Source organism: Onthophagus taurus, chromosome 11 (genome assembly GCF_036711975.1).
Source record: "Onthophagus taurus isolate NC chromosome 11, IU_Otau_3.0, whole genome shotgun sequence".
Lineage (NCBI taxonomy): Eukaryota > Metazoa > Arthropoda > Insecta > Coleoptera > Scarabaeidae > Onthophagus > Onthophagus taurus.
In genome coordinates, this window is record NC_091976.1 from 7,023,443 (window position 1) to 7,047,745 (window position 24,303).

The window sequence follows — 24,303 nt, forward strand, 5'->3', positions numbered from 1 at the left end:
TGATTAAAATTACATAATTCGGTTTAAAACAATTTCGATTGCGTAAAATTATTACTGCTATGGAACGAATGACATTTTCCGATCATTTAATAATTTCGTGATTTGAACTTTCACTAAATTAAAAGGATTAATTTCAATCAAAACTTAAATCTTGATTTTGTTCTTACCTGAAATAGCGGGGGGCAAAATCGTCTTAATATCTGTATATTTTGGCTGAATTTATCAGAAATCCTCATCAACAATTCCGTTGGATCAACAGCTCCTGAACCCTATTTTTTATCACAGAACAAAAAAACCAAAAACAACACATTTTATTATACGTTAACTTCAAAGAAATCGCCACCTCTTTCTGGAGAGTGCTGTTTAAAAAATAATTATTATAATCGGAATCGCCGTTTTGTAGGCGTTTTTCCAATCAATGGATAACTTAATGAGCTGTTAGTTTTTTTTGTTGCAAATTGAATAAATAAACAAAACGATTTTTTTTAAATTAAAGAAACATAACCAGCCGTTCTCTTTCACAAATCGTGTATTAGACCGTTACGGATCTTGAGATGGTAAAAAGAACATTTCATATACGAATGAAAGTCACGTTATTTAATCTAGAACTTGACATTATTCGCCCCGGATATGAGTGGCTATTTAGGTTTAACACTTGATTGAGTTTATTAAAAAACCTTTCTTAAAAAACATCATAAAATTTAAAACGATTTTAATAAATTGTACACTCCTTAAGCAATGAAGGACTCAAGTATTTATTCCACCCACAATAAATTTTATTTAAGGTCTTAACAACTTTATCATAAAAAAATAAATCTTGCCCTATTTTAAAACCAAATCCAATTCATATTACGTAACCGATTCGTGCTACAACACTTGTGTTGTTGAATGGATGTGTACAAAGTGGTTGTAAACCAAACTGTGGGACATAAACATATCTAGTTTTAGAATGGTGAAGGTCCGTGTGGAAGTAGAGCGGTTTCAACGTTGTTGAGTAAGAGGATGTGAAAATGCGAAAAGGAAAGAAACAAAGAGAAAATCAATTAATTGATTTTTAATTTGTTTTAATCGATTCATGATTTTAATTATTCTAAAATCACAGGTATTATGAATTTTAATTTCAACTAAACAAGCTAAAGAGATGTGGTTGTATTTTTTATTCAGCTTGTCATCCCGACTTAAGTTCAATTAAATCAGAAACAATGACTAAACTTCGAAACCAACCCATCTTGATTTGTTTTAACACGATATGAAATGCAGGTGTGGAGAATAACGAGACATCAACGTAGAGAAGTAATAGAATTGATTGAAACACACAAATCACAAAAGAAGAATGGGAAAGATATTTACAGGAACTATTCAAAGGAAAGATTGTGCGTAGAGATATTGATAGATTTACTAGATACCACAGATTAGACAAGATATGCGAATAATATATGAAGAAGTGGGAAAAGATGTGAAAACGTTAACCAAAAAATTACCAGGATGAGATGGAATACCAAATGAACTAATAAAATAAGGCGATCAGAGATTGATACAAGAACTAACAAATCTTATTCAAAAAATCTTATTACAAAGTAACTACCTGATGCTTGGAAAGTTTTCATGTTTAAGACAGGTTTATTTATTAGATATAGCACTGAAATTATCAACGAAAGATATAACGATCAAAATTAACACACTCACTTTGCATGTTTCGAACAGTAAGGATTCCGATCTGCAAGATCATGCACTGATGTATTCATCCTGCGTCAAATGGTTGAGAAAAGTATCGAGTTATTGTACTCACCTATCTGTGTTTCATCTTAAGACAGGATATGACCGTGTCAATAAATGAGATATATGCGAATAATATCGTACAAGCAAGAAGTAACGGTAAATTAATAAACAAGCAGTGACATCCGACAGTGGCTACAACTATTTAGTATCGTTATGGATGAAATAATACAACAAGTAAAACGTGGCAGAGGATATAGAATGGGCGATGAAGAAATCCGAATAATTAATATGTTGTGCATCTTCAAAGACTTATACATATTTTTAATACAACAGGGAGGAATTACGAACACATCAACAGAATGACCATCAACAGACTTGTGCGAGTAGTAATAGACAAATCACCTGACGACAGAAGAAATACTTGACGCCTAAGAAAAAGATAGAATGACAGCATATAGATTAGATCAAAATCGATGAAGGAACAGGCGTTAGCCTATTTTAGAAGAAGAAGAAGAATTGCAGAAGCCTCGGTCTGAGGTAAGCGACCTCAGACTTGTACGAGTAGCACCTGACGGCAGAAAAAGTATTCAACGCATAAGAAAAAATAGAATGCCATAGTTTAGAGCAAAACCGATGAAGGAACCTATTTTAGGGTTTAACCTATTTTAGAAAAAAAATTGCACTGGCTCGGTTGCATCAAGGGTTTATTTTAACAATATATGGATTGCACGACGAATTGTGCTGATTGATTGAACTTAACGATTATGATAAAATATTTGGGTGTTATCATAGACAAGCACATGAAGATGATAAAGCATAGAGAAGACTAATGAAGCTACTCAAATGATTAATATCTTGACGTGAGTTATACTTAAATTAAGTGTCTCAATTGCTAGGATGAGAAGGGTGATAGCAATGATGATCATTTCGACTATATCATATGGCGCCACAATCTGAGAAGTAAAAACTACCAGGATATGCTGACTAGAGTACCTAAAATGTTATCTATAGGAACACCGTATTCAAAACAGCTATCAAAGTTATGACGAAAATTGATCCCTTGGTACCTTCTGACTGAAAAATGGTTGTACTAGATGGGGATGGAATGTAAAGAAAACTGTAGTAATCTAATGAAGATTTAGCTGATGGAAATGGAAGATGGAGTAGCAGCAGAGGATTGACAAGAACTCTAATGCCGGATTTGAACATGTACATACAAAAAATTCTTTGCAAGAATGTACAAAATTCAAGAATAGTCTATACAAAATTAGGAGGGTAGAGTCAGAGTAATAGAGCTTTTGTGTCTCAATTTAGTGAAGATATTCTAAAGGAATTAATGATAGTAAAGTGAAACAGGCTCTCAGAAATCATGGTGTAGGAGAATCTGCTGTTTCCTCCTCAGTAATATACTTGTTTTTATATTTTTGTATGACGACTGCATAAATAAGGAAGATAATGGGAAATATTTATTGAAAGCTGAATATCGAAAAATAAAAAGAGGCACACAAGAAGAAAGAATGAATGGTTAATACCACTCTCTAGATAGATAAACTTAAGTAGATAATAAAAGAAAAAATGACAACGGGATGAAGAGAAAATAGAGAGAAGATAGACGAAAATGAAAGAGGAAAAGAATGATAAGAAAAGGAACAGAAATTATTCTAGAGCAGAAACACTAGGAGAACAAGAAAAAAGAGCAATAAACTATGAAATCAATATGTTGAGAACATTCTACCAGGTTTAATTGGTTAATAGAATCAAAATAGGTGGTTTCATCCAACTCTGATGTTCGATGGCTGCATTGGCACAGTCATACCAGATCAGACAATCACAAATACCTAATAAACCAAATGTTCAATTTGATTAAATGGCGAACACACAACCGCTATATTCCGACACAAGGCGAAATTAAACAAGGGGCAGCTCAAGCTTATTCTTATATCACTAATGGACCAAACTATACAGGAGGTGTTGTTGAATTTGGATTATAGAGCTATCAAGGATAATCAGTATAATCTGCTACGCATATGATGCAACAATCAATGCAAGAACAAAAGGTGATCTAAATACACAGCTCTTTATATTCTATCAAGTAAACCAACTACTGAACATGCCTATATTCATCGATAAAACAAAAGTTATGTTAATCGCCAAATCAAACAAGTTAGTGTTAACGATATTGAACGGGAAATACAGGTACTGAGAATACGGAGTAATCAAAGGAATGTTGAGTTTTAGGGATCACAAGTTGGGGAAACAGAATGACCTCTGTGGTTCATTCTGTTAACGAATAAACGAAATATAGTTGTTTTGGTGTGAATCATACCTTGAAATATATATATGAAATGTATACATGTCCTATCCGATATGTACCTAAAACGATATTACAGCAAATTTTTAATAGATACTTTACAGCAATCGATTTAACAGTAATTTGGTGGTATCTTACTGTATAAATTAAGTTGTGCTTTATGATATTTGAGAAATTAACTCGTTGTCGTTATACACACAATATTATTTTATTAAATCTGATATGATTAGATACTCAATTACAGTTTTAGACCTAATTTTATCTCATCGACTTTATTGTCGTATAACCTTCCTGTCTAAATTGTTCTCATTTTTCAATAAGTACGTACGTCTATTTGTTCTTACTTTATTAGTGGCTTTTTAAATTCTTTGAGTTTTTCACTAACGTAATGCTAATTGCTCCTCAAGAATAACAAATCTTGTTATCCATTTGTTTATTAAAGGTAAAAGGTCAACACGTTGTATTCTTAACCTTTGAACTACACATTTACTACTTTCATTAAACTTTAAGGATTACGTTTTCGAATGGTTAGGAAGATACAGAAATCATAAAATATAATCACACAAGGATTCTACATCAACCGTTTTAAACTAGTTTACTTATTCACCCAGTAAAATTGCATCTACTAATAGTTCTTCATTAAGTCCAGCGGTCTTATTACATATAAAAGTCATAAGAGGAGCCATAAAAGGCTTTGACCACAAAGTGGTCAGAGCAGATATTAGTTTCTATGTAGGAAAACCAAAACCGCGAAACAGGGAAGCAAAAAACAATAACAACAAACCAGAGAATAAAAACTGAAGAACAGAACGAGGAAAACTATAATACCAACATACAATCAAAGAATTATTAACGCAACATGACAAGAAGAAAAAACAAAGGGAACAATGAACGATAGAAAAAAGATAAAACTCAAAACTACAATAAAAAAACTGCTGCAGAGGTTTGTGGGAAAAAGAGAATCAGCCACGAGCCAAGATAAAGCTTAAAAGAACAAAATAGTAGAGTGAGGAGGTAAAACTAAAGTCAAAGAAAAGAAGAGTGCATGGAAGAAGTATCTACAGACAGAAAGGGAAAAAAAATAGAGCTACATAAACAGAAAGAACGAAGTACGAGAAGTACTGAGAGAAGCAAAGAATAAAGTATGGGAAGACTTAGGCATAAAAAAGTGGGAAAGTTTCAAGACAACATAAACTATAAGAAAGGGTTCTGATCGATAGTTAGACATCTAAGAAGAAAATATGGCAAGGCAGCATGGTGTGTAGATATGAAAGGAAATACGGAAAGCAAAATACTGGACATCTGTAGTAAATATTACGAAGATAACTTTATGGCAGGAATTATAGAACCAGAAAGGAGAAATACAATACAAGAACCTCTAGAAAAGGATTCTCCCTTCTTTTCCAGAAGTTCTTGTGTTGTATTCCCCTTTCTGCATTTAATTTAATTTGAAGCAATAACCATAGAAGCAGTAATCAGATTGGCAAGATCGATACATCGAGCAAGATCACATATATAAGTAAGCCTTCAAAGTCTTGTATATGCGGATGACATAGTATTACTGCCGGACACAGCAAACAAATCGACAACGAGGAAGAAGGTATAAACATCAAATGTGGACAAAGAAACAAAGATACACCTGTATAAAGCAGTACATGTGCCAACAGCTGCAGAAATGGGGCCAAAAGCGAATAATAGACAGGAACAAAAGAGATAGAGTCAGAAATATAACCACAAGAGAGGAACTAGGGATAGATCTTTTAGTGAAAACTATACGAAATAGACGATTGCAGTGGTACGGGCACGTAATCCGTATAAATGATAAGTAATTCCCAAAGAGGATGATGTAGGCAAGAGAGGAGGCGGAGACCTAGAACGAAGTGGCTGGATAGCATCAAGATTGCGATTAAGCAGATGGGAAACCAAATTGAGGAACTGAAGAGGATGGTACAGAATAGAGAAGAGTACTAAAAATGGATCGAGGACCTAACAGGTAATAAGTAAGGTATAAGAGAAAAGACAAAGAAGATGAATCAAGACAACCGGCGATATCCCCGAATTTTGGTACCACCTGTTTGTTCATCCTATCTTCAAAAAGAAGAAGTCTGGGTTGCTGACAAGTTGGACCATCGTCAATCATGAAAAAGTTTTCACTTGCGACAACAACCCATGTACATTGCTTTAGTTCTTACTTCGCGTGAACAATCATTTTATTTCTAAGTAACAAAAACTTTGAATGAACCTTGATAACATTATATATAACTTATAAAGTGCAAGATTTCGTTATAAGAAGACTTTAAAAAATAATGAATAGAATTTGACTTAGATACTAAGTTACTATATAAATATATCTAAATTTACATTTCGTATTCACATTGCAAAATAAGGTTGTCTATAATTTATGCTAGGCGTGGCATAAATTCATCGATACCAAAGTGATATATAGCCCGGATATTTAATATTTATTGTTTACTTGAAGTATTGTTACAAATTTTCGCAATTACTTTATAATAGTACTTAAATCTGTCGGAAAAAAATCTTGTTTAGATCATATCTAAGTAAAGAAACACGTGTAAAACAGATACGTGTTCAGTTGCCGTTGAATTACTTATTATCATTATTATTACTTAACTGTTATTTTAGAAGGGCCCATAAATATTTATTTGTACCCAATAGAAAGGTGTGGAAATGTATAATTATTGTAACATTAAAATTGTGTAACCCTAATTTTATACGATCTTGTAATCAAAAATTTGTTAACAGCTCAATGTGAATAACAAATTAGATTGAAATTAGATGTTAAATTAAGTTTTCAGTATTTATTTCATTTACATATAAAATAGCTAAAACATTACTAGTTTTAGGTTTTCACTTTCTTATTTTGGTACCGATAGTTATAACTCAATTAAAGAGGCATGAACCGCCTTTCACTTCTCAAATGATTTACTCATACATTTTATTATCGCATCTTAAACAATATATTTTTGAAAATGTATTTAATTTGAAAGTTTTTACAAAATTATTTTTATTACGCACCTCATCTTATATTATCTCAACCGTATCTATTTATTAAGGAAATACATTAATTAAAATGACTTAACTTTTTTAAAACACTCTTCAGCAAAAGTATTAAATGACATAATGGTAGTAGTAAACATTCTTCCTTCGTATACGATCGCTTCGTAAAGTTGCGAGAGAGGTGAATGCTTTCGAACACTTTCACTTGTTGGCTTTCTTCGTTAAAGACAACAACTTTGTCTTGGACTTGAAGAATCGTCCTTCGCAATAAAGAAATACGAAAATGTTTAAGAGGTCGAGTTCGTTGAGAAACTTCTATCGATGACCTCATAGAAAAAAAGAGTTGGGTTGCGTAGATAATTGCGAAATTTAATTAAAAAGTATGTAAAAACGAATGTGACGTGGTTTTACATTGGGTGATAATAATAGAAACGTAAAATTTTCCTTTTCTGTGTAAACGGTTTTAAAGGATACTTTTTTTAAAATTACCTCATGAATTAAGGTTATATCGAGTGGGATTTAATTAATATGAAATATATTACGTAAATAATAATTATGTATCTGTAACGTTTTCGATTAATTAGTGAAAATGCATGCAGTTTCTGGTCCAGATATAATTTCACGTGTTTAAAATCATTAGAAACTTGGTGGTAACTTGAAAACGTGTCACCGGTTACGTAAAAATTACTCTCTGCAATTCAACTCAAACGACAAAACTATTCCAAACATTCCAAGAGTTCCTTTTTTCTTCTTTTTTATAAACAACTTTTACTCTTTAATTACACAAAGGAAAACATTTAGAAATAAATCAAGAAATAATCAGCTTGTCCAAAATGTCTGCATTAAAATTGTAATCATATAACAAGTTGATATAATAATAAGTTGATTTAAACAAAAAAATTTTCTGAAAAAGTTGTTATGGATAATGCGTTTGTGGTTCAATAAAAACAGCTTTCGCGTACAACATTTTCCACTATCGATTATTGCTTTTAAATAGTAATCATTTTTTTTATGAAAAGCATCCAATTTGCTACGTTAAAGATTTTCGCTTTATTCCTAGAAAATGACTAAGTGGACTTAAACTTTGTTATGAATTATGCTTCCTTGGATTAATATGAACAACTTTTGTCTACAATATTTTCCTCTATCGGTAATTGTTTCTATGTAATTATAGATTTTTTATGAAAGACATTCATTTTAACATTTTGAAGATTTTCGCATTATCCCTAGAAAATGATGACAGCTAGACCAAAACTTTGTTATGAATTATGCTTTCTTGGATCAATATGAACAATTTAACAATTAATATCAGTTATTGTTGCTATGTAGTTATAGATTTTATGTAACACATCCACTTTGACATTTTGACGATTTTCGCTTTATTCCTAGAAAATGGTGATAGCTATACTAACACTTTGTTATGAATTATCCTTTCTTGGATTAGTAAGTACAAGTTTTGTACACAATATTGTCCTCTATCGGTAATTGTTTCTATGTAATTAGAGATTTTCTTTATGTAAGACATTCATGTTAACATTTTGAAGATTTTCGCATTATCCCTAGAAAATTATGACAGCTAGGCCAAAACTTTGTTATGAATAATGCTTTCTTGGATCAATATGAACAATTTATTTATTAATATCGGTTATTGTTGCTGTGTAATTATAGATTTTATGTAAGCCATCCACTTTGACATTTTGGCGATTTTCGCTTTATTCCTAGAAAATTGTGATAGCTATACTAATACTTTGTTATGAATTATGCTTTCTTGGATTAGTAAGTACAATTTTTGTCCACAATATTGTCCTCTATCGGTAATAGTTTTTATGTAATTATAGCTTTCTTATGAAAGACATTCATTTTAATATTTTGAAGATTTTCGCATTATCCCTAGAAAATGATGACAGCTAGATCAAAACTTTGTTATGAACAGTGCCTTCTTGGATCAATATGAACAATTTAATAATTCATATCATTTATTGTTGCTTTATAGTTATAGATTTTATGTAAGACATCCACTTTGACATTTTCACTATTTTCGCTTTATTCCTAGAAAATGGTGATAGCTATACTAACACTTTGTTATGAATTATCCTTTCTTGGATTAGTAAATACAATTTTTGTCCATAATATTGTCCTCTAGCGGTAATTGTTCTTATGTAATTATAGATTTTTTATGAAAGACATTCATTTTAACATTTTGAAGATTTTCGCATTATCCCTAGAAAATGATGACAGCTAGACCAAAACTTTGTTATGAGTAATGCTTTCTTGGATCAATATGAACAATTTAATAATTAATATCGGTTATTGTTGCTATGTAGATATAGATTTTATGTAAGCCATCCACTTTGACATTTTGGCGATTTTCGCTTTATTCCTAGAAAATGGTGATAGCTACACTAACACTTTGTTATGAATTATCCTTTCTTGTATTAGTAAGTACAATTTTTGTCCATAATATTGTCTTCTATCGGTAATTGTTTCTATGTAATTATAAATTTTTTTATGTAAGACATTCATTTTAACATTTTGAAGATTTTCGCATTATCCCTAGAAAATGATGACAGTTAGACCAAAACTTTGTTATGAATAGTACTTTCTTGGATCAATATGGACAATTTAACAATTAGTATAGGTTATTGTTGCTATGTAGTTATAGATTATATGTAAGACATCTACTTTGACATTTTGGTGATTTTTGTCTTTATTCCTAGAAAATGGTGATGCTAGACCAATACTTTGTTATGAATTATGCTTTTTTGGATTAATAAGAACATTTTTTGTCCACAATATTTTCCTCTATCGATTATTGTTTCTATGTAGTTATTCTTTTATGAAAGACATCCATTTTCACATTTTGATGATTTTTGCATTAAATGGTGATAACTAGACCAAAACTTTGTTATAAGCTATGCTTGTTTGGACTAATGTAAACAACTTTTGTGTACAAGATTTTTCTCTGTCCTGTATTGCATTGGAGTAGTTTTAGATTTTTTAATATAAAATATCCATTTTGCCATTTTAGTGATTATTTTACATTAATCCTAGAAAATGGTGATAGCAACACTAAAATGTTGTTATGAATTCTCCTTTCTTGGATTGATATGAACAATTTTTATGCACAACATTTTCCCCTATCCTGTATTCCTTTAGAGTAATTTTAAATTTTTTAATATAAGGGTGTTTCTGTAAGTAGTGGCATAACTTTAATTACAAATACTAGAATGAAAATGATGACGATACGTGTAAACATTTTTGATCTAAACCCATAAATGACTAAGATATAGGCTATCAAAGTTAAGAAATTTTCACATATTTTCATAAATATTTGCTGTTAAACAACAGTGCAATGTTATCACAAGAAATCGTTTAAGATTTCAACATTGCGACTATTGGAAATATTGAACCACTGGATCAATGCTATACAGGTGTTCACAAAAGTTATTTCCTTAAAACTGTTTTATTATGTTATAAACTCTTATACTTCCAGAAAGATTTGATAAGATTTGATTTATTTTGATATTTTTTATTTGCAAAAAGATACAACTTCGATTTTGGAATGTTTTCATTAATTGTAGGTGCCTATAGAAACAAATTGTAAGTAAAGACAACCTGATAGAAAAACGTTACTAAATATCGAAAGACATTTACATGAGACAGGAAATTTAAGACAGAAATATGTAAGTAACGGCAATCTGAGATCAATTCGTACACCCCAACTAGCAGAAAACATTTTGGATTTTGTGGCAGATCATAGTACTGCTAGTACTGTTGATAGCAACAGTTTAGACGTTTCAGAATATCCAAAAGTACGTCTTGGCATATCCTACATGAACAGCAATTGTATCCATCCATATGTCGAGAGTACAAATGTAAAAATTGCTGATCATCCGTTGCAAGTACAGTGTTGCCATTTGTAACATTGTGTTGCCAAACTGTACTAACCATTTATTTGAAAAATGCTGAAGAATAATTACAATGAAAAAAATCCAGATTTCATGCTACTTTGAGTAATAATTTGGTAGATTTCTCTTAAATAAACTTAAATCTTTTTGTGAATAACTCGAATACTATGCGTCTAATTAAAAAATTTTAAGAATAAAAATAATTTTAGAATGAAATAAACTTTTAGAATCAGTTGGAAAATTTAATGGTTTACGACATAATAAAAAAGTTTTAAGAAAATAACCTTTGTGAACACCATGTAAAGTATTAATCCCGTGTTTGCATATTTTCAAAAGTGATCTTAATCGATTTCTCATGATAACATAGCACTGTTTGCTAAATTTTATCTTTCTAAGACAAATCATATATATCTCAGCCATTTATGGGTTTAGACCAAAAATTTTTACACGAATCGTCATCATTTTAACTCTAGTACTTGTGATTAAAATTATGCCACGACTTACAGAAACACCTGTATAAAGTCCATTTTATCACTTTCATCATCATTGCGATCATTTTCGCTTTATTCTTGGAAAATAATGATAGCTAGAGCAAAACTTTGTTATGAATTATGCTTTGTTGAATTAATTTGAACAATTTTTATTCACAATATTTTCCTCTATCGATTATTGTTTCTATGTACTGATAGATTTTTAATACTGTAAAGTATTCTTTTAAAGTTGTAAAGCTTGGCTAAAGCTTTATTATGATTTATGATTTTTTTGATTAATGTGAATAATCTGTGTTCATGACGATTTACTATGTTATTGTTTCTACATAGCGATAGAATTTTTAATATACAGTGTGCGGTAAAATTATGGAATAAATTCAATAAAACGCTTATAAACATTATTTTGCAAAAACGGCTTTTTAAAACACACATTTTGAGCCCATATTTACTTCCCGATAGTCATTTGTTTTAAAGTTATGGAGTCAACAACAACTTTAAAACAAATGGCTATCGGGAAGTGAATATAAACTCAAACTGTGTGTTTTGAAAACCAAAATAGACTTGTTTCGCCATTTTTGCAAAATAAAATTTATAAGGGCATTAATGAATCTATTTTATCGTTTTGCCGCACACTGTATAATAAAAAAATTACAGGTATCTTACAAGTTTATCTCCTATTAAAATTCATAATATACGGGAGTGGATATGCCAACACAATTCCTCCAGAAAATACATACAGAGCAGATATAAAGCAGATATTTAACACCTTTTGTAAATCGTTTCATTCTTTTGATTCATCGGTTGTTGGATAGGTGCCTCAACTCATTAATGGTTACTCATTACTATTTACTTCATTTCTGTCTATGACAAAATTGTTAGAACCTGATGTAACCAAATTAAGATGAAGCCACGTAATGGAAACTTGCTTAAGACTTGAGACTCATAGTGCAATTATTACAAAATTTAGTACTTATAAAATCCTGGCGTTTAGAGAAAAATGAACCTCCAAATAAGTGCGTGATAATGGCTTCAAGTATGGTCTTATTGAGGTGAAGGATATTTTTAGCTAGACGGATCAGATAATCGCCCAGTGCTTCTTAATTTTAGGAGAAGCGATTTAGAAGGTACGATCTAATAATTTTCACTTCCTAGAAAGTCTTCAGAGAAGCCTTCTTCACTTTGGAAACCGCAAAACACAAGCTCTTGATACTATATTTTCCGCCCAAAAACCTAAACGCAGGCTCCAATTGATGAATAGACAACCCGTTAATCTTATTGTATTCAAATGTCATCAAACATTAAAAACACGTCAGCTTAGGTCAATACTAGGATCTTGCTCGGGTTACCTATTGTACTCACACAGGGATTGATATAAGATTAATAAGCATTATGGATATATAGGATCACTCTGCTTAGCACAACTTGTATAAGGTATCGCATATACAGGGTGTGCCAAATGTTTGCAATATAGCCAATAACCTCGCCATTTGTGCTTTTAAACAAAATTATTTCAAATACAAGTTTCTTATTAATCAATCGTGGCGCATTTTTTGGCGATATTTGCTTGTTTGTATGTTCTTTGAGGCGAGATGCTATGAAACTGAGAAGGAAGATAATATTGATAAAGATTACAAGTTGCTGAATCAACATGGAGCTCACGTGATGCAAAATAACGTCATTAGTATCGGGTAAAGACGCATTTAAAAACCGAAAGTCATTCATGTGAAATGAAAGTCTTGCAGAGTGTAAGGCACAGTTGCGAAATGCTTTAATTGATCATGATACTGAATTGGGAAATTCTTACTAATATAGTTGTGGATGCGGTTACGTTAACCGATTTTATTGTAAATCAATAAAATAATCAAATCTTTACGATTATAGTGGTAATAATTTTTTACTCTCACTCACTATGAAATTATTAGTTAACATAAATAGATTTAGAACATATACTTTACAAGACTCATTATTATTAATCATTATAATAAAATTGAAAAATGATGTACTGGTTATGTAAGTAAAGCTGGTGTTTTGGTTAAAAGGTTAGAAGCGCGTTAGTACGTGAATGAGCTTTTAAGTTAATGTTAGTGTTCTATTTTGTTAATCGGTGCGTGAAAAAAAATTGCACGCGATGAAAATAAATGTGTACCATCACATTTGATTAAACTGACCTGACTTCCTATGGCTGCTGATATTGCGGGCGCCGCATGACTGATGGCAAAGAAAAGACTCAAAATGCACAGAAAGCTAACGTAACACTTCATCTTCCCGTGTGATATTTATGGTGTTTAGGGTGGTTGACTAGAATCGACTATCACTTCTATAACAAAAGAAAAAATTGATTAGGAACATGATTAGATTCGAAAGCTGGGTGTTAGCAATAAAAATTAAATAACGGAAATTGAAGGTCGACGATAAAGTTTAAAGTGAAGGTGTTTAATATAAAAAATTAAATATATCATTACTATTATTATAGATAATTGTGGTTTTAATTTTTTCTAAACATTTATGTTGTTTAATTAGAGGTCAATTTAGGAATGCTTTATAAATGTCAATAAGGTACCAAGAGAAATCTTAGCCTTCACATAATATTCAAATTAATAGAACGGCTTCTGTTAGTAACTGGAATCTAGATTATAAAAATTTATTCTTGATTTATTAACTGAAATGAACCACAATGATTCAACGATTTAAATAAGATTTGAGTCGCTATAATTAATTTTTTCTTTAATTAAAACATTCTCAGAAATATGTAAAAACCACAACATTGTCTCCAATTATTGATCTATTGACATTTAAATCGCACCTTGATAGAAAGAAAGAGGTAAAAATTCTTGAAATACGTTCACTTTACAATAAATAATTACTTTTTGCGGGTTAATTGTGGTTTTTATCTGATTGGATTCGATTTTTTATTAAATAAAACAAATGATATGATGTAATTGTTTTACGAGATATTGTTTAAAGTGAAAACGAGAAACTTTGTTAAAACTGTTTATGTTCCAATAAATTTTTTAAGCTAGTTGTCACAATTGCGTAATTAAAAGCTAACAAAAATGTTATAAATTGAGATATTTATATTAAATATTTAGATATTTCACCTTGCTTCTTGTTAAATTATGGTAATCTACAAAGTCAATTTATTGGTATACTAAGTTATAATTACTAATGACATTTGCGTGTATTACTTATAAGGTGAATTTAATAAATCTTGCTTAAGAGTTAAATGATAGAGTTGGAAGGATAAAGAGTTGACTTATCTTGACTTATTACATTTCCTGTTAATTAGATAATTTCCAATAATAAATATAATACAGGTCTTATTTCAATTTGTTCTTTATCTGATTAATATATAAAGCAATACTCATTTCTTATTTTCTATAAACATCCTTGTTATGACTTTTTAAATCCAACTCTGTATGTTTGATTGTTATAGATATGAAATATAAGTTTTAATAAATCGTATCTCAAGAACGAATGGAGATAATCAGAGATATCATCATGAAATAAAGAACATTTTAAAGTAAATTTCATAAAGATTTGATGCGCCATAAATAATTTCTTATTGTCCATAATCATCGTTGTTATGACTTTTTAAACTCAACTCTGTATTTTTAATTGTTATAGATATGAAATGTAAATATTAAAGAATCGTATCTCAGTAACGAATGGAGATATTATTATGAAATAAAGATCATTTTAAAGCAAATTTCATAAAGATTTAATATGCCATAAATAATTTCGTATTTTTCATAATCATCCTTGTTATGAGTTTTTAAACTCAACTCTGCATTTTTAATTGTTATAGATATGAAATGTAAATTTTAAAGAATCGTATCTCAAGAACCAATGGATATATCATTATGAAATAAAGAACATTTTAGAACAAATTTCATAAGATTTAATCGACCATAAATTATTTCTTATTGTCCATAATCATCGTTGTTATGACTTTTGAAACTCAACTATGCATTTTTAATTGTTATAAATGGAATGTAAATTTTAAAGAATCATATCTCAAGAACGAATGGAGATATCATCATGAAATAAAGAACATTTTAGAGCAAATTTTATATAGATTTAATCCGCCATAAATAATTTCTTATTGTCGATAATCATCGTTGTTATAACTTTTTAAACTCAACTCTGCTTTTTTAATTATTATAGATATGAAATGTAAATTTTAAAGAATCGTATCTCAATAATGAATGGAGATATTATCATGAAGTAAAGAACACTTTAAAGCAAATTTCATGAAGTTTTAATCTGCCATAAATAATTTCTTATTGTCCATAATCATAGATGTTATGATTTAGTGAACCCAATTCTGCATTTTTGATTGTTATAGATATGAAATGTAAATTTTAAAGAATCGTACCTCAAGAACGAATAGAGATATCATCATGAAATAAAGAACATTTTAAAGCAAATTTCATGAAGATTTAATGTTCCATAAATAATTTCTTATTGTCCATAATCATAAATGTTATGACTTTTTCGACTCAACTCTGCATTTTTAATTATTATAGATATGAAATGTAAATCCTAAAGAATCGTATCTCAAGAACGAATGGAGATATCATCATGAAACAAAGAACATTTTAAAGCAAATTTCATGAAGATTTAATGCGCCATAAATTATTTCTTATTGTCCATAATCATCGTTGTTATGACTTTTTAAACTCAACTCTGCATTTTTAATTGTTATAGGAAATGTAAATTTTAAAGAATCGTATCTCAATAATGCATGGAGATAGCATCATGATGTAAAGAACATTTTAAAGCAAATTTCATGAAGTTTTAATCTGTCATAAATAATTTCTTATTGTCCATAATCATAGATGTTATGATTTAGTGAACCCAACTCTGCATTTTTGATTGTTATAGATATGAAATGTAAATTTTAAAGAATCGTACCTCAAGAACGAATAGAGATATCATCATGAAATAAAGAACATTTTAAAGCAAATTTCATGAAGATTTAATCCGTCATAAATAATTTCTTACTGTCGATAATCATAGTTGTTATGATTTATTGAACCCAACTCTGCATTTTTGATTGTTATAGATATGAGATGTAAATGTTAAAGAATCGTACCTCAAGAACGAATAGAGATATTATCATGAAATAAAGAACATTTTAAAGCAAATTTCATGAAGATTTAATCCGCCATAAATAATTTCTTACTGTCGATAATCATAGTTGTTATGATTTATTGAACCCAACTCTGCATTTTTGATTGTTATAGATATGAGATGTAAATGTTAAAGAATCGTACCTCAAGAACGAATAGAGATATTATCATGAAATAAAGAACATTTTAAAGCAAATTTCATGAAGATTTAATCCGCCATAAATAATTTCTTACTGTCGATAATCATAGTTGTTATGATTTATTGAACCCAACTCTGCATTTTTGATTGTTATAGATATGAGATGTAAATGTTAAAGAATCGTACCTCAAGAACGAATAGAGATATTATCATGAAATAAAGAACATTTTAAAGCAAATTTCATGAAGATTTAATCCGCCATAAATAATTTCTTACTGTCGATAATCATAGTTGTTATGATTTATTGAACCCAACTCTGCATTTTTGATTGTTATAGATATGAGATGTAAATGTTAAAGAATCGTATCTCAATAACGAATGGAGATATCATCATTAAATAAAGAACATTTTAAAGGAAATTTGATGCAGATTTCATGCACCATAAATAATTTCTTAATTTCTATAAACTTCGTTGTTATGATTTTTTTAAACCCAACTTGGCATGTTTAACTAATTGAGATATCATCATGAAATAGAAAGCATATTTACTTAATATTTAATATTTTGAAGGTGATTTTTTTAAATCTATGAATTTTTGAAGTCAATTCTTCTCCGCAACTGACTGGCCAAGATAAATTTGCCAATCCGTACATCGAGTTAAATTTTATAACTTTGAAAGTAAAACCGAAAGTGCCACTTATACGGATAAAAAATTAAATTGGGGCCGATATTTCACCGAAACAAAAAGTCAGGTGAATGAATGAATTATGGACTAATAATAATATAGCCGTCGGTTTCTGTGTCCCACAATTACTTTTCGATTTATACATGAATTTACTAATCGGTTGTGTTCTTAATTCTATAGATTATGCCAACATTTTCGCTTTCACTCCAATTTAAATTGCTATATGTTTGCAGTCTTAATCATTACCAAGTTCAGCTTATGTTAGTCATTATTAAATCTTAATATGACTAATATAACATTTAAGAACATTATTTGGAGGAAAGAATATTTGCATTGCGTTCATAACAGAATTGAGTAATATATTTGGCCAATTCCTTCATTGCGAAACCGCCAAAGGAAATTTCTTAACACGGTGTCAATTAAAAAAATTATTTCGCGCGTTCGTTGTTTTCCACAATGTAATTAAGCAAATTTTTGCTTTCTTCATACAGTTTTAACAACCTCTAATTGTATCTACTTAAGAAAATATTTTTAAAAACATCATTTTGAATAAAAAAATGTTATTCACGACATTTTCCATACCAAAATATGCTGAATCATTTTAAAAAATGTACAAATTATTTTGTAATTGTTCCTAAAAGATTGTGTTCGTTAAACGTTATTTATTCACTGGAGACTTAAAGAGTAAAAGTTTGAAAAGAAAAAGTTTTAGTTGAAAGTTATAAAAAGTTGTTTATTTTTTCGAGCGGTGAAAATAAATATAAGAAATAAACTTGGAGAGAAATGTGTCAAAAAAAAAAGTAACAAGGTCGATGGCTTATTGACTAAGTCTAAAAGTGTAAAGCGAACGTGTTTTGAATTAAAATTGAATAAATCAATGTTGCATTAGATTTTGATGGAATTTCCATCACCTTAATTTTCTTGCGACACAATTTAATATGTTTCAATAATGTTTACACAATTCTTATTAAAGAAAAATCCTATTATGATTTAGCCTTAAACCATTATTGTGGCAATTAATGGTATATAAGTAATATTCAATTAAAAATTGTGTTGTAATAAAATCCCAAAAATAAAATAGAAAGTTTATAGTTGGGTAATAAACAAATTAAAAAAGAATTAATTTAATAATATTTAGGGTTGGGTTGATTTTGTGCTGTAATTTTTTTGAAGAAAAAAAAATTGTTGGAGTTTAAAAATTGATATCTCAAAAACAAAATAATTTTTCCAAAAACGGGTTTTATCATTAAAAAGCTTATAATTTCTTTTATAATTGTTGGCAGTTTCAAGTCGATTCATTAAAAATGAGATTTTATGCGAATTTTTGAAAACATCGTAACTAATTTTCTACCCTACACAATGAAGAAAAACATTGTTGTGGTTAACACTTTTTTCCTCAAGAACTAAAAGATATTTTCAAAATTGGCTTGCTTCATTAAGAAGCTAATTCCTTTATCTATAATTTCTGGAAATTGCATTAGGATATTTTAAATAATCAATTTGTTGCGATTTTTTAAATTGGTTGAAAATAATATTTAACCGAACAAAGCAGAAAAATAGATGGAGTTTAAAAATTGATATCTCAAAAACGAAATGATTTTTTTAAAAACGGCCTTTTTGATTAAAAAGCTTATAATCTCCTGTATAATTGTTGGCAGTTTCAAGGCGATTCACTAGAAATTAGATTTTATGTGATTAAAAAGCACATTTGATCATTATGAGTGTCTTCCAGAAGTAGAACTTAAAATAGAATAAACATACAACTTATAGTTGTATGTTTATTACTAACTTTAAGAGAAAATGAGAAAGTAGGTGACTTATTAGAGGAGCTAAAAAATACGAAGTTTAGCAGGTTGAGTTACTTTAGACGAAAGTTTGAAATTGAAAATGTTTCCTTTATAACCCAATAAATTCTCATCTTGCCATAGGCCAATGTTTGCTATGTTGTAGCTAAATCATTTTTCCTTTTTGACCAGTCTTTTCAGGCTTATTTTCATGAAGCTATGAGTGGTATTTTGCAATTTGTACTTAAGAACTGCATCATTATAATCTTAAAGAACTCTAAAGAAAATGGTATTGGATTTATAACTAGTCCATAAAAACAATACAATTATTTGTAATAGACATAATGACAATGATCTATCATAATTAAATTCATTTTGCTAAGGAAAGCCAGGGTAATTATAAAAGGGATGTGGTATAATATAAATAAGATAACAAAAGGCGTCCCCAAAGACATACACCATAAAGAAAAGAGATTAGTCATGATACTGTAGAAATTTAGAGATACCAAAGAATGAGCAATTATTAAATATGATTAATTAATTGTGAATTGGACAAAAACAACAAAACGAAAATTGAAAGAAAAGTAAGAGATAACGAAACAAAATAATAAATAACAGAAGGATACTGAGGACCTAAACGATAAAAATTTTAAAGAACACTGTTTTAGAAAATCATATACTTATTTAATCAAAGCAATGATAAGCCATTATAAGAGATATTGAAAGAAAACAAACCTAGTGAATTTGCCAAGTGACATTCAATGAGTATTGAACAAAAGAAGTTATGCTGAAGAATGAGACCAGAAAGAGGAAAGATATTACTGCTATGAAAAATAAGACCGAAATATTGAACATTATGATTTCATTTTTCCTACGACGAAGAACTTTGAGAGCTTTAAGACTAGTATGGATTAGAATGAGAGACATTTGGGAGTTGAGATGTTAATGACATTATAACTCATAGATAAATAAAAAATAAAAAAAATATTTTAGTTGTCGTTCTATTGAATATGCTCCATAGTTTTCAGGTGTACTACATACGACAATATATGGCTTTAAACGGTTTAGACATCATGAACGATGTGAACTCAATTCCATAATGGGGAACAGTTACCCACATATATTAGAAAGAGAATTAAATGAAATTTGTTTAGTTATGTAATCTGTTTAAAATTGAAAATGTTTCAAGAGCTTTGTAATATTTTCTCAGTAATTGCATATGCCTATCAAAAGTTCTTTTTGACTTATAAATTATTTGGTAATAACAAATGGTTATATAAGGGGTGATTTTCAACCTATACGCATAAACTTGAGAATTTATTCCTGATGACAAATAATGACTAATAAAAGATGAAAAAAATTGTAGTAAAAGTTTTTAGTTTCCTAGATAGACATCTGGGTAATGTGTTTCCTGGAAGATAAAGATATTCCTCAATGCTCTTTATTTTTATTGTTGGAGTAACTTAAAAAGCATGGTGTACGCCACGGAATTACTACTATTATTACTACTTTCGGAAATAACTTCGAAAACTTGCTGTGAGGTTATTTTAAAATATTCTATATATTCTTGATTAAAAGGAAATATCACAAATATTTGGCACTATATTTCTTAACAACGGCACTCACTGTATTTTGAATATATTACTAGGTCATAAAAACAGATTTATGGCAGTATTAGATATACCATTGGTTTTGAAATCGATTGTCTAAAGCATTAAGTGTATCTTCGCTGAGTGATATGTTTGGCTGTGTTGATTGTAGCATCTCGGTTACAAACTATCTCAACTACTTAGAGATATTTTACTTTACATCATGCTGATCAAAGTTGAAAGATTACGATCTTTTTGTATAATAATAGATGAGACGCTACTTTTCCAACCTGCTATATGCGTTATATCTTAAAAACATTAACCTTTAGATACATCATTGGTTTCAGCACCGATAAATCAGCATTCGATCTCGCATTTGTAAATATTTTTGTTATTACAGAAACTAAATAACGTTGTAGTTGCACTACATTGTTGTCTAACTTGTCCCATTGCTTAATCAGTTTTACAACATTGTGTGCATCTCGTTATAAAGAATGATAATGTATGCGTTCTTGATATTTTCTCTCTGCTTATCCTTACTAATAACACATCTTATGATTAGCATCTGCCCATAATATATTGGTTCAAAAGATGACATTTGTGCAACATATTTTACTTCTGCGCAAACCATTCTGTCCGAACATAGTACTTTCTTCTACAAATGATCATTTTATGATTTTTATTTCTGATATTTTACTTTTATTTCTCGTCGATGTTTTTGATTTGGCAATAACTTTTTTCATCTGTTCATAATATTTTATTTTGATCCACGATGTTTTACTACTGGTTAGAATATAGTGATTCTGTGCTCAATATTGTTTTCTACAAATAACCATGGTATTGTTTCTGAAACAGATATTTTTCTGCAAATGGTCAAGATATGGTTTCTGTCCCTGTTTTTTGCTTGTACATTTATTGACTTACTTCTGGTCATGGTATTTTTAGAATCCAATGATTAATTGTAAGTGATTTTTTTATATGATTCTATTAAATTTAAATTATGTTCAAATTGGTGATTTAAAACGTTCACAACATTTACAAAGCGATCGAAATCCAACCGCAATTAGTCTCCACTTTAATTCTGGTTCTCAGAGGACCTCCATACTACAAGAAATTCTTGGTGTTCGTCCACAAATCGGTTCCAACGTGGGAGCCACCTCGTTGGCTATGCGAACATTACAATCGGTGTATGCAGCAAAATCCATAAAACTTATCAAAGAAGCACACCTGATAAGTGTAAATGTCTCTTTTGCAGAGAGATCTTCAACTCATTTGGGCATATCTTAAGATATATCAGGGAGAATTGAAAGAGAGACTGTAAGTTCCAGAGGACAAATTATTAGAAAATGTAACTTATATTGAGACATGGAATCATAAAAGAAGATTGCTGCTTTAAGTAAGTATCAAATTAGACATAAGATAAACAAGATATTGCAAATGGGTTGGTGAAGTGAAAGAAAATGAAACCACTACAACAAACTTTAATTAATTTCAAAGTATTTAACTTTCAATATTCACAATGTGATTAAAAAAATCATATGTTTATAAAAACCAAGAAATAATTATTAGCAAACTTGAAAATATAGCCCTTAAAATGCTTTTCATTTCATCATAATATCTCAATTAGTTTATGAGATATGTTTCTTTTGCTTTCTATCTTTATCACAATAACTTCGATGATTGTAAATATATGTTTATGAAAATTAACTAATTATTTATGAGATACAAAAATTAAATAAAATTCTCTTTAAACTGCTTTTTATCTCATTACGATATCGGAGTTAGTCTTCTAGATACGATTCTTTGAAATTTCACTATTTTCCATATAACCTGCATAACTATTAAATATGCAAAGTGGGATTTAAACAAATAGCAACAACTACTTTTACGAGAGATTAATGCATCTCTCGTAAAAGTATTTCTTTTAACCCTCCGCATACGAGGTGAATTAACCTCAATGCCAGACTAGGTGGGGTATGACATACCCCGGAAATAAGATACTATTTCTATCAAGTTTTACATAGAACACGATCTCGCGGGTCTTTATTGTTTTTCAATTTTTTCTGTTTTCCTGAACCTCGTATGTGGAGGGTTAATTTTCTTGTTATTTTAATACGATATAACAATTAGGTTTTGAGGTACGATATCTTAAATATTCATCATATTCCACAAACAAAAGTGGATTAAAAAAACATAGTGATTAATCTTATTGAAACTAAGAAATCGTCTATCTTCTTCTTATTAATTCTATTAGTCTACTATTTTCCACAAGATTATTGCTATTAAGACCGAGCATATTTTGCAATAATATAGCCGAAATATAAAATAGAAAGTGTGTCGTTAAGTAATAATTATCGGCTGCTTTATCCCATTTTAGAATCACATGTTGATTTTAAAATGATTTATTTAAATTGTTATTTATTAAATAAGGTGACAAATGAAAAGGTGGTATAAATATTATAAATTCTTGTCGTAAGAATTCTTAGCAAGTCCGTTAGAAATATTAAGAAAATGTTCTAGGTAATAAATCATAAATAAATCCTTGAAAGGTAAAATACACAAAATTCGGCCGTGAGTTGCGGTGAAACGCTGAAGAATTACGTAAAACACCGCAAAATTGTGTTCTAAATTGATTTGTACCGAAAATAATTTTAAACCGAACTGGGAAACGTTTTATTGCTTAAAATTTAAAATTAACAAATTTTTGTATAGTTGGAATTAAAAGTTTCGCTCTTGATCTACAATTGAAATCATTTAGTATTTATATACGTTATATATTAATATTGCATAACTCTAAACTTTTTATATTTGCAAAACGGGTCTTCTTCTTGGCGTCATCGTTACCGTTTACCAAGCGCGGAGAAAGACGACCACTTTCACTACTTATACTCGTAAAGTTATTCCCCCCTTTTTAACGATTCACTTCTAAAACCGTACGAGTTTGGTAACTGGTAAACGTGAGGATAATCGCGAAGACTCGAAAAAAACTTTCACCCACGGTTAAAAAAAAAAGCAGAAAAATTTTGCTGAGCTGCAAAATGTGGAACAGCGCCTTTAGCATTAGTCTCTTAAAACAGGTTTAAGAAGAAAGTACATAAACGAGTTGATTTTTCTTTTTTGAATTTTTAGTTAAAAATTAATTTAAAAAACAATAATAGAAAGCTTCAAAAGCACCCAAAATTCAAAGTTAATTGAATTTGTAATTAAAATCTAGTATAAAAATGAAACATTTTTTTTTGTTTTAAAAATTAATAACTTAAAAACCTTTTTTTTGAACCCTTTTAAATATTAAAAAACTTACTTAATAAAATAAAATAAGTTAAACAAAAACGAGCACAACACTCACTTCTCAAGAGACACTGCCTGGTGCGGTTGTTGCGAACTGAATGTAAGCGTTACTACCGCCATGGGTCTCTTTAAAAGACGATGCCAGCGCTGCAAGGCGACAATTTTCACAAGTAAAACTACTACATCTTCGACGCCCTCTCGATTTTTCTTTCTACACGGCGCCGAACTCTTCTCTGGGA

The 24,303-nt window shown here is 29.6% G+C and overlaps 1 protein-coding gene across 7 annotated transcripts in view; it reads right to left on the reverse strand.

Moving 5' to 3' along the window:
- Nucleotides 1–24,209, reverse strand: part of LOC111414489 (uncharacterized) — a 37,226-nt gene extending 13,017 nt beyond the window's left edge. For 6 of the 7 annotated variants that reach the window (XM_071199879.1, XM_071199877.1, XM_071199876.1 and 3 more), the window contains exons 1-3: nt 24,078–24,166; nt 13,616–13,764; nt 168–269 (exon numbers count right to left, since the gene is read on the reverse strand). In XM_071199879.1, coding sequence (XP_071055980.1) covers nt 168–269; nt 13,616–13,708 — 195 coding nt within the window. In that variant the 5' untranslated portion in view covers nt 13,709–13,764; nt 24,078–24,166. Of the gene's footprint in view, nt 1–167; nt 270–13,615; nt 13,765–24,077 lie in introns of all 7 variants that reach the window. The other variant, XM_023045845.2, reaches the window with a different exon arrangement.
- Nucleotides 24,210–24,303: the final 94 nt, after the last annotated feature.